Consider the following 12,754-nt stretch of genomic DNA (forward strand, 5'->3'; position numbering starts at 1 on the left):
TAAAAAGGATTCTCTTCTAATCTCTCCAAAAGCGTACTTCATGAGCGGTAGATACTTTTGGTCTTCCTTAACCTTGCTTTCTTTCGAGAGTTTCTTGTTCTCTCCATCTTTTATTAATATTAAAAACTGTTGTTCTGCTTACGTTAAAATGGTTCGCTACGGCAGATAGTGACCAACCATCTTCTAATTTCGTTACAATTTTTGCTTTTAGTTCTTTGTTTCTAGGTTGTTTATAGTTTCAGTATACGGTTTCGTCATGTTTCCGGAGGTTATCCACTAAGGTCCGACATAGGTCCGAAAACGTTTCTTCTGAACATATTTTATGCAATTCATTGCGATTATTTAGCATTTTTTTAAACGTATACCTAATACTTTTAAGTTTTTTTACTTCGATGTTAGAGTTTTGTAATTATTTTATCGTTACAATTTAAGAGCATATTATTTACATAAAAAGTATTACAAAACCTAAAAATTATACTAAAATAGCAATTACGTCATTTGGGAGGGCTCAACCAGTCACTTTCCTCTGCCGTACGCCTCTGATACTATTCATAAACGGTTATATAAGATAATTTAATAGGGTGTACTGTACCTACACTTTCTGCCAAGTATGATAAGGATATGTCCAATAACAAATATTCAGAATTCATATCCGATATTGAACAGAATAAGTTATTTGACAAATTTTAAAATTTGGCAGTGATAGTGACAGTATGTAAATAATAAGTTATCCTTCAAAATACACTGCTCAATTTTTTACAAAATACGCTTTACGAGTCGTATCAGTTTTTTTTAGGAACCATGGGTACATAAAAAAGAATAAAATTAAATTTTAATATCAACAAAGCAAATCCTGCCTAAAACTTAAAAAAAAAATTGAAATTGGTACTTATGGCTTCATGTATTTGACAGGATCACACCCGGGGGATGAACCCGTTGTAGTCTCAGGCAGCTATTGCGTTTTGCATGGTAGCTGCTACACTGCTAGAGTTTTATCCCATGTGTGGGATAAAAACTGTATCCACTCTTCAATAAGTTCTGGGGTTCGATATGGTAGGGGAGCAAAGTATGCTAAATTTGCAGTCACTCGAGCGTTATGGGGACCTATTGGGTTGTGATTATTGGTTCCTAAAACCAAAAAAAGTTAAGTAAAGTTACTTTCCATTTTTTAATTTAATTTTCCATTTCCAACAATCGTTTTTTCCGATTATAGCGCCATCTATCCATAATTCGAAAAAATGTCTCGAATAAAAGTTGCTTATTTTGACGAAAAGAATCCAAATCTGCAATAAAAATTTGGGGGTCCCATTTAAGATTTTAAAGTAACCCCCACCCCACCTCCGTGGGGGGTCGTGTTTGGTACCATTCGATAAATTTTTCAAAAACATTTTGAAATTGTATTTTGCAGTTTTTCGATCTGATGTTCATTTTGGCGAAATATCGCGGGGTTTGTATTTAAAATTTTAAAATTTACCCCCCACTCCTCTCCGTGGGGGTCATGTTTAGTACCACTGGATAGATTTTTGAAAAATATTGAAGACGTATTTTTTAGTTTTTCGATCTGACGTTCATTTCGCGAAATATTCACTTTTTTTTTGTGAAACTTTTTGACTCACCCATTTCCTTACGACCCGCTCAAATTGTCAGATTTTTGAAATATACACTCTTCTGCATGTACTTAACTTATCTTATCTTAATCTGACAATTTCGAGTATTTTAAAGGATTTATTTTTCAGGCCCCCCTTAACGAAATTGAAAAATCACAAATTTATGGTTTGAAATACACTTTATTGTTCAGTACAGTCTCCTTGAATATGAATGCACTTGTTACAACGAGATTCCAATTTATAATTTCCATCCTTGAAGTGAGAATCTGGAAGGCCTGCAAAATACGCTGCCATAGCTATTATGACCTCATCATTTGATGAGAAAGCTTTCTACGCATGAATTTTTTTAGGTATTGAAACAGATGAAAATTACTAGGATCCAAATCTGGTAAATACGGTGAATGCTTCAACAATTATAACTTTAATTCATGGATTTAGCCATTATCAACATGTTCACATGACCGGTGCATTGTTCTGATGAAAAAGGATTTTTTATAGAATAATAGTTTTTTGTGCCAATTTACAATCCACAAACAAAATTATTTTCGCATCTCAATAAACTTATGCTAACAACTTCTTGGCCGATTTCTGGATACGATCTGGATTAGGAGCCGGAGAATCAGGTCCATACTAGTCTTTAGCCTCTTGTTTTGATTCAAGATCATGGTGATAGACTTATGGCGCATCCATAATGATGAATCGACGCACAAAATCCTCTTTATCCTTTCGAAAAATGATATGTTTGGATGGTGAAAATGATTGTGAAAAGTAATAGTAAAGTACCAGGGATTAGTATTACAGAGTAATGGAGAAATGGGTGGAGATGCGTGCATTAGAATTAGGAAGGGATTGATGAAGTGGAAGCAAGTGTGACGAAAATATTCCAATGAAAAGATCCGCTATTATGTAGGGAACTGAATGTTGAGCAGTGCATGTGGCGGAAATGAGGAAGCTTAGGTGGATGAAGGCAGTGACAAAAAAAAGTATAAAAGTAAGAATGAGTATATTAGGGGACGTCCAGTGACGTCCAACGTCCAACCTACGTAAAAATTTCGAAAATACTGATGTAGAATGTGCTACAGTAGCTTTAATTATATCTTCTGTTTAAACTATTTAATAGTATTATTATGTTTACCTGCCTGCACTGAATTGTTTAAATGTTTTTAATTATTGTTTTAGGATTAGAACATATGCATAGGAGATATATTGTATATAGAGATTTAAAACCTGCAAATATATTATTAGACGAACATGGACATGTTCGAATATCCGATTTAGGATTAGCCTGTGATTTTTCCAAGAAAAAACCCCATGCTAGTGTGTAAGTATTCATAATTAACGTTTTAAACATTTTGAGCATTTTTACTTAATTAACTACTTCTCCAAGAAATTAAGACACCACATTAAGAATGCGTCATTTTTAATATCTCAAATTTCCTAAACCTGTTGACCGATTTAAGTGATTTTTTTAACATGTTATGCCTTTTTTCTTTAACAATATCGCTGTAATAATATTGTTGCTAGACAGGTAAATTGTCATTGTATATCGAGTATACCAATCAAACTCTGATTTTTTTCTCAAAGTTCGCGTTGCCCTGTGGAATATTGTAGCATTTATAAAATACTGAAATTAAAACCCAACTACAGCCTCATGTTTTCTTAACATTCTGTTTTTTGATTCATTCGCTTATGTTGGATAATAAAAAAGGTAGGTACTTTAACAAATAGCCTTGTTTTTCATCAATACAGTGCGTTTTTAAATAAATATGGCAAACTTGAAGGGGTATTTCTGCATGAAAAAAAAATGACAGTTTGCTTTATAAACGTTTGTCCGCAAATGCTTTGTTTCCGAGATAGGAAGTGTTGACATTTTTCTTACAAACTGACGGTTTATTTATTGCTCTAAAACCGGTTACGATATGCAAATGAAATTTAGTGGGTTTTAAAAGGTAGTTATTGCGCATTTTTTTATATAAAATTAGGAATTTAATATTCACCATTGGCGCGCATACGGGTAATATGGCCCTTATATGCGCCAATGGTGAACATAAAATTCTTAATTGTATGTCAAAAAATAACTACCTCTATATTTTTATGGTAGTTTGCTTCTTACACTCTGATGGCGGGTTATATCAAAAACTGAACTGCTACTCTCGCATTGGTGTTGGTTACACGAATGCTGAATGTGCAGACCGAATAAACTTCACATCCCTTAAGTATGTTAGGGCGGTGTCTACAGGCCGTATTAGTTGCCTAACGGAAAGACATACACACACGTTAATTAAATAAATATGAACAATATAATTGATATAATACTTAATACGAAGTAATAAGAATATGTATGGAGGGACACAAAAATCGCTTCAAAAAATAAAGAAAGGAACAGCAGTCGGACCGGATGATATTCCTGGGGAAGTATGGAGAGCATTGGGAGAGACAGGAACAAGGTGGCTAGCAGGTCTATTTAATAGAATTATGGAAGTTGGACCAGACGAATAGAGAAGCAGTATATTAGTACCTCTTTACAAAAACAAGGGAGATATACAACAATGTACAAACTACAGGGCTATAAAAATACTTAGTCACACCATAAAAACATGGGAGAGAGTAATTGATAGACGGATACGTGAAGAAACCGAACCGATGAACAAACGCTCATATGGTATTCATGGATCTTGAGAAAGCATATGATAGAGTTCCTCGAGAGATTATGTGGTGGACACTCAATAAGAAAGGAGTCTCTGGTGAATATGTAAAGATTGTGAGAGATATGTACGAGGGAGTAACGACTAGTGTTAGGACAGGTGTGGGAGAGACTGATAAATTTCATGTGAAAGTAGAATTGCACCAAGGCTCTGTGCTTAGTCCGTATTTATTCTCATTAGTTTTGGACCAGACAACAGCGAAACTACAGGGTAACATTCCATGGTGCTTAATGTATGCTGATGATGTAGTGTTAGTAGGAAATAGTGAAAGAGACTTAGAACAAAAACTGGAATAGTGGAGAGGGAAAAGTTCCTCCTCTGGAGGAAAAGGGCCAAAAAGTTAGTAGGACAAAAGCAGAGAATTTGGAATGTTCATTTAAAAATGGAGTTACTATAAATAAAATGGTATCTTTGGATGGTGAAATGATTGTGAAAAGCAATAGTTTTAAGTACCTAGGATCGGTATTACAGAGTGATGGAGAAATAGATGGAGATGCATGCAGTAGAATTAGGGCTGTATGTATGAAGTGGAAGGAAGCGAGTGGTGTGTTGTGTGACAGAAAAATCCCAATGAAGCTGAAGGGAAAATTCTATAAAACAGCCATAAGACCGGCTGTGATGTATGGAACTGAATGTTGGGCAGTGAAAAAGAAAGAGGAACAACGAATGCATGTGGCGGAAATGAGAATGCTTAAATGGACGAGTGGAGTGACAAAAAAGGATAAATTTAATAATGAGTATATTAGGGAAAGTCCAGGTGTGGCACCAATTGATGCCAAAATGAGAGAGCATAGGTTAAGATGGTTGAGTCACGTTCAACGTCGAGACGTTAATCACCCAATACGAAGAATTGCTGAAGTGCAGATTCCTGGAAGGAGTAGGAGCGGAAGACCAAAGAAGGCATGGGAGAGACGATTAGGCAGGACATTTTGGTAAAGGGAATTAATATTAAAGGACTTAAAATAGAATTGTGTGGAAAAATGCAATTAGGGAAGCCGACCCCGCATAGGGATAAGGCAAAAAGAAGGATGAATGTTTTACAGTGATTTTAAATACATAGTACCTGAAAACTAAAAACCTAACATTGAAAGCTACTATGTACTTGTAAAGAAACTGTTAAACGGTAGACTTAGCAGTGTTTTTAGTTTACATTGAATACAGTAAAGTATCTCTTGATCAAGTACGTTATTTCATTTCCTTTATTAGAGTAAATGTGTAAATTTTTTACAGAGGAACACATGGTTATATGGCACCAGAAGTATTATCAAAGGGAACTCCTTACGATTCTAGTGCGGACTGGTTCAGTTTTGGTTGTATGTTATACAAATTACTCAAAGGGCACTCACCATTCCGTCAGCACAAAACCAAAGATAAACATGAGATAGATAGGATGACACTAACTATGGTAAGTCAAACAATTATACTGAGTTAATAAATGAGTAACTTGTGTTTTTTATAATCTGATAACAATTAAAAATATAAAATACTTCAGTTTTTGAATGTATTTTTTATGGAGACTTGGGGCGCAATAAAAAATCTACAAAAAATCAGAAAAGGGGTTCGATTGACCACCAATCACCATTTTTCTCACATTTTTTGAACGAATAGATTCTTCTGTAGAAGCAGTTGAAAAATTACTAAAACTTATTGGAATATCTAAGAGTATAGCGGATTATAGGAGTATTGTTTACAGAAAACAACGATTAGCGTAGTCAGATATAAAAAAAATTGTTTGATATTTTTTTTAATTATGTTTATGTCCACTATCTGTTTTCAATTATTTTTTTAATTTTTAGAATGTAGAACTACCAGATTCATTTAGCAAAGAATTGAAGTCACTTTTAGAAAGTTTACTCCAAAGGGACATAGATAAAAGACTGGGATGCAAAGGAAATGGGTAAGTGATATATCAGCAAACATCTAATTAAATAATTGATGGATTCGACCGTTACTTGATGGAAGTTCATTTTATCTGACAATAAAACACTGAAAACGTTTGTTTTCTATACTTCCACAAAATTTATTATAACTAAGTGACTACAGCTGTTTCGGCAGAGTGCCTTTCTCAACTGATTTAGTTTACTACCTATGTGTTTGCCTTTTAAAGTCTTTAAGTGAAGAGGTTGAGGAGTGGGGAGCTGTTTGTCTCGAGTTGGTCATTCAGAATTATATCTGTATTTTTCAGTTTATTAATTTCCATAGATTCTAAAAAAGATAGCTTAAGGCCTTTATTTTGAATATGCACAATTGGAAACTCTTCATTGAAAGAATGATTATGATCTAGAAGGTGAAGTGCGTATGTAGAAGTGTCTGTTTTTCTATTGTTGAATGCCCTTTTGTGTTCTGCTATCCGTTTGTCAAAAGTTCTGCCAGTTTGACCGATGTACGTTTTCGGACAGTCACCACAAGTTAGTTTGTACACACCACTCTGTAGTTGCTTTCTCTTTCGGCTTTTATTGTTCTTAATATATTTGCTTAAGTTGTTGTTAGTTCTGAAAGCTGGTGTTATTCCTTTCTTTTTTATGTATCTGGCTATTTTTGTTGTTATCTTGCCAGTATATGTGAGAGAGCAGAAGGTACTGGGTTCTTTCTGTGGTGGTGGATACACTAATTTCAGGGCTTTCTTATGGAGTTTTTGGTTTAAAATTTTGTTAACTGTTTGTTCGTTATAGCCGTTGTTTACTGCTATTTGTTTAATGATGTTTAGTTCTATCTCGAAGTTATTTTTTGTCATGGGAATTTCTGTCAGTCTATGTATCATGCTATGGTAGGCTGCTAATTTGTGTTGTGTAGGATGGGATGATGAATTGTGTATAGTTGTGTCAGTATGGGTAGGTTTATGATATACGGAGAACTCATGTTTGTTGTGTAGTCTGGAAATCGTTACATCTAGAAAGTTTATGGAGTTATTCTGTTCTGTTTCTATTGTAAACTCAATATTAGTATGAAGTGAATTAATATATGATAGAAATTGATGATAGAAACTAACAGACAACTTGACCAATTTCTATCATATATTAATTCACTTCATAATAATATTGAGTTTACAATAGAAACAGAACAGAATAACTCCATAAACTTTCTAGATGTAGGTAACGATTTCCAGACTACACAACAAACATGAGTTTTCCGTATATCATAAACCTACCCATACTGACACAACTATACACAATTCATCATCCCATCCTACACAACACAAATTAGCAGCCTACCATAGCATGATACATAGACTGACAGAAATTCCCATGACAAAAAATAACTTCGAGATAGAACTAAACATCATTAAACAAATAGCGTAAACAACGGCTATAACGAACAAACAAAATTTTAAACCAAAAACTCCATAAGAAAGCCCTGAAATGAGTGTATCCACCACCACAGAAAGAACCCAGTACCTTCTGCTCTTTCACATATACTGGCAAGATAACAACAAAAATAGCCAGATACATAAAAAAGAAAGGAATAACAAAAATAGCCAGATACATAAAAAAGAAAGGAATAACACCAGCTTTCAGAACTAAGAACAACTTAAGCAAATATATTAAGAACAAGAAAAGCCGAAAGAGAAAGCAACTACAGAGTGGTGTGTACAAACTAACTTGTGGTGACTGTCCGAAAACGTACATCGGTCAAACTGGCAGAACTTTTGACAAACGGATAGCAGAACACAAAAGGGCATTCAACAATAGAAAAACAGACACTTCTACATACGCACTTCACCTTCTAGATCATAATCATTCTTTCAATGAAGAGTTTCAAATTCTGCATATTCAAAATAAAGGCCTTAAGCTATCTTTTTTAGAATCTATGGAAATTAATAAACTGAAAAATACAGATATAATTCTGAATGACCAACTCGAGACAAACAGCTACCCATTCCTCAACCTCTTCAGTTGAAGACTTAAAAAGGCAAACACATTGTAAACTATATCACTTGAGAAAGGCACTCTGCCGAAACAGCTGTAGTCACTTAGTTATAATAAATTTTGTGGAAGTATAGAAAACAAACGTTTTCAGTGTTTTATTGTTAGAAACATCTAATTGTCAACGATCATCCAATGAAAATAAGGCAGCGTTTAACAAAAGCTAAACTATAATAGAAAATAACTTAGTTATCAAATTTGTTAACAACTATGTCAGCTAATAGTTATTTATGCACCAAGTCAGTAAAGTTACTCTTTATCGAACGAGTCTGATATTATGAGCAGAGCGAGTATAGCGAGCGAGGCGAATAACAGACGAGTTCGATAGTCTTTACTGACGTGGTGCATACAAAATTTTATAATCAACATAATTTGATATTGGTTTTAACACTTACTTGCAATTTACAATTTAAGAACTTCTTAAATTTTAGACGTCATAATAATTTCATGACAGTGATGACAGATAACTTTTGCAAGATGGCCGCTTTCGATTTTTAATCGATAGTTATCAATATTAAATAATTACTAAATCGGTAAAGTTTTGATTTATTGTATATGAATATAATTACAAAATACTACAGAATTTCACATTTTGACATACATGTAATTAACAACGTCATAAATTTTCTACAATATTTTTAATAATTAAAGTAAATAAATTGTAAGTTAACTCAAATAAATAATCGATTACTGCCATCCACCACTTACATTCAATTTCGATTAATCGCGGCAGGTAAAGTAAAACTCTTCTTTCAGTACAATAAAGTGTTACTTTACTGCCGCAAATGAGTACAATAATGAATGACTTTAGTGACGGTTGGCGATAAAATTAATTATTCGCTGTACGTAATTATATTTTGTAGTGTACAATTATTAAAATTAATTATTGGATATAGAAATCGAGTCATTACTCGCAATCTCAAATCTTCAAGTTTTTATATTTTTTAATAGTTGTTACACAATCATAGGCCAACCGGTTTCGAGGCTTACAATTTATGCCTCATCTTCAGGCCCAGTACATAAAGTCTTCACAAATACAAACTACAAGATATCAGTGACGGAAACTGTTCTACAGCTAAAGATATTCATGGAAGTCACCAGCCCCATCAAAACAGCGGTCTAGTGCAGTAGCTCTTAATATCTAGATTATTTGTTATATTGTGAAATCTAGTTTTTGAAATCTAGTCTTGTTTTTTATTCGTGTGTTCTCAGATGATGTTTGTTTTTTACAGTTAACAGATGTTTTTTGTCCTGGTTTTTTTGCAGTTGTTTCTATTTTTAATGTTTATAATAGTGTAAAGAACATTTAAAAATGGGACACCACTCACAAAATTTGTGCACGTGAATAGTAGTCTAAGAGTTGGGAGCGGATTTTGTGCGTGATAAGTAATATGGAAAAACTATACGGGGATATGTTGAATTAGTTGTGTACATGACTTTCACCAACGGCCGGAAACCAGAGTTGGGGCCGAGGGTAGTTATAAGGGGTCAAAGTCGCGGATTTTATTATTTTTTTTATGACGCTCATGATCGAGATAGTGCACTAAAATTTGGGAATAAGTAGGTCATGACGTAACTAAGTAAAATCTCTAGGGACGGAACGCTGCGTGGCCGACAAAGGGGTGGGGGTAGGGGTAAATATAAAAAATATAACGGGTTTTTTGCGACGTTCGTGATTGAGATAGTACACCAAAATTTGGGTATAAGTAGACCATGACATAAATAATTAAAATCCCCAGAGCCGGAAACCAGAGTGGGGAAGGAAGGATAAGGGGTCAAAGTTCCGTTATTTATTTTTTTTTTGTGACGCTCATGATCGAGATAGCGCGCCAAAATTTGGGAATAAGTAGGTCATGACGTAACTAAGTAAAATCTCCAGGAGTGCAACGCTGCGTGGTCGACAAAGGGGTGGGGCAGGGGTGAATATAAAAAAATGCAAGGGGTTTTTTGCGTCGTTCGTAATTGAGATAGTGCACCAAAATTTGGAAATAAGTAGATCATGACATAGCTAATTAATATCCCCAGAGGCGGAAACCAGAGTGGGGGACGAGGGTAGTTATAAGTGGTAAAAGTCGCGGTTTTATTATTTTTTTTTTTGTGGCGCTCATGATGGAGATAGTGCACCAAAATTTGGGAGTAAGTAGGTTATGACGTAACTAAGTAAAATCTTCAGGGGCGGAACGCTGCTTGGGGTACAAAGGGGTGGTAGGCAGGGGTGAGTATAAAAATATATGGGGGTTTTTTTGCCGTTCGTGATCGAGATAGTGCACCAAAATTTGTGAATAAGTAGATCATGACATTACTAAGTAAAATCTCCAGGGGCGGAACGCTGCGTAGGGGACAAATGTTGTGCCGGGTCACAAAAAAAAATAATACACACTGCGACTTTGACCCCTTAAAACTACCCTCATCCCCAACTTTGGTTTCTGACTCTGGGGATTTTACTTAGCTAAGTCATGGTGTACCTATTCCCAAATTTTGGTGCACTATCTCAATCTAGCACGTCGCAAAAAGCCCCTTATATTTTTTATATTCACACCTACCCCCACCGCTTTATCGGCCAAGCAGCGTTCTACCCCCTGGAGATTGTACTTAGTTACCTCATGACCTACTTATTCCCAAATTTTGGTGCACCGTCTCGATCATGAGCGTCACAAAAAAAATAATAAAAACGGCGACATTGACCCCTTATAACTACCCTCATGCCCAACTCTGGCTTCCGGCTCTGAGGATTTTACTTAGTTATGTCATGGTCTACTTATTCCCAAATTTTGCTGCACTCTGTCAATCACGAACGTCGCAAAAGAAACCCTTATATTTTTTGTATTCACCCCTGCCCCACCCCTTTGTCGGCCACACAGAGTGCCACCCCTGGAGATTTTACTTAGTTACGTCATGACCTACTTATTCCCAAATTTTGGTGCACTTTCTCGATCATGAGCGTCACAAAAAAAATAATAAAAACGGCGATTTTGACCCCTTATAACTACCCTCATCCCCAACTCTGGTTTCCGGCTCTGAGGATTTTACTTAGTAATGTCATGATCTACTTATTCCCAAATTTTGGTCCACTATCTCAATCACGAACGTCGCAAAAAACCCTTTATATTCTTTATATTCACCCCTACCCCCACCCCTTTGTCGGCCACGCAGCGTTCCTTCCCTAGAGATTTTACTTAGTTACGTCATGACCTACTTATTCCCAAATTTTGGTGCACTATCTCGATCATGAGCGTCATAAAAAAAATAATAAAATCCGCGACTTTGACCCCTTATAACTACCCTCGGCCCCAACTCTGGTTTCCGGCCGTTGGTGAAAGTTATGTACACAACTAATTCAACATATCCCCGAATAGTTTTTCCATATTACTTATCACGCACAAAATCCGCTTCTATCTCTCCGACTATAGGGGTTGAAAGGTTTTTCAATTCTCTGTTCAGTAATATAAACATTAACATAATTATTTAGAATAGAATAGAAATATGCTTTATTGTCACTGAAAATTATACAATTTATGGACAAAGCTTAACATAGTCACGAAAAAGATATACATAACAATAACAAATACAATTTTATAAAATTAGATAAATCGTCAATAAAAAAAATATAAACAAGTTAAAAAAGTGAAGTAAAATAACAAAAACCAATATATTGCAAAATTACTATAAATTGCAAAATTGAACATACAACATAATATAATAAAACACAAACAAAGGAACTAATAAGTTTAAGCTGCTGTATGTGACACCCAAATATAGGTAAATACACTTTAGTTACTTGTACATTACTGTGATTTCTTAGTTAGTCGTGATCTTTAAAGTAACTTCTGCAATGGGTTGTTCTTCTGAGGCCAAACAGATATCTTATTGCTCTGTGTTGTAATTTGAAAATAACATCAAATTGGGCAGCTGTACTAGACCCCCAAAAAGGAAGACCATATCGAAGATGAGACTCGAATAAAGAAAAATATGTTATTTTAGAATATGCTAAATTGAGTTCCTTCGAAACAGATCTTATGGCATAGCAGACTGAGGCGAGTTTCTTACTTAACAAATCGATATGAAGGGACCATTTGAGGTTGCTGTCTAAAAGAATACCAAGAAATTTTACAGAATCAACGGTAGAGATCTGGCTGCTATTTACAAGCAGGGGTTGAAGAGCACCTTTATATGATAATGCTACCGTTTTATCCACGTTAAAGGAGAGTAAATTAGAGTCAGACCAGGTTTTTATCGTAAGAAGATCAGAAGTTATAGTTGCATGAAGAGTTGCAATAGTTGAGTTGTTTTAAGTGATACTGGTATCATCAGCAAAAAGAAAAATTTTTCCATCGATTTTTAAATTAGTGATGTCATTTATAAAGATAAGGAAAAGTAGAGGACCCAATACTGAACCTTGTGGTACTCCACATACAATGTTTTTGAGGTGGTATAGGGGTATAGGGTGTGCAAAATATTTGTTTTATTAAATTAATTGACACAAAAAAAGAATCAATACTATCAGAAAATTTTTATTTGA

The 12,754-nt window shown here is 34.8% G+C and overlaps 1 protein-coding gene across 1 annotated transcript in view; it reads left to right on the top strand.

Moving 5' to 3' along the window:
• The window catches only part of LOC114335546 (G protein-coupled receptor kinase 1), a 972,615-nt gene that overhangs the window by 930,837 nt on the left and 29,024 nt on the right, over positions 1-12,754 (top strand). The window contains exons 9-11 of the mRNA XM_050659707.1: positions 2,787-2,928; positions 5,543-5,717; positions 6,109-6,209. Coding sequence (XP_050515664.1) covers positions 2,787-2,928; positions 5,543-5,717; positions 6,109-6,209 — 418 coding nt within the window. The remainder of the gene's footprint in view (positions 1-2,786; positions 2,929-5,542; positions 5,718-6,108; positions 6,210-12,754) is intronic.

Source organism: Diabrotica virgifera, chromosome 8, assembly GCF_917563875.1.
Source record: "Diabrotica virgifera virgifera chromosome 8, PGI_DIABVI_V3a".
Classification (NCBI taxonomy): Eukaryota; Metazoa; Arthropoda; class Insecta; order Coleoptera; family Chrysomelidae; genus Diabrotica; species Diabrotica virgifera.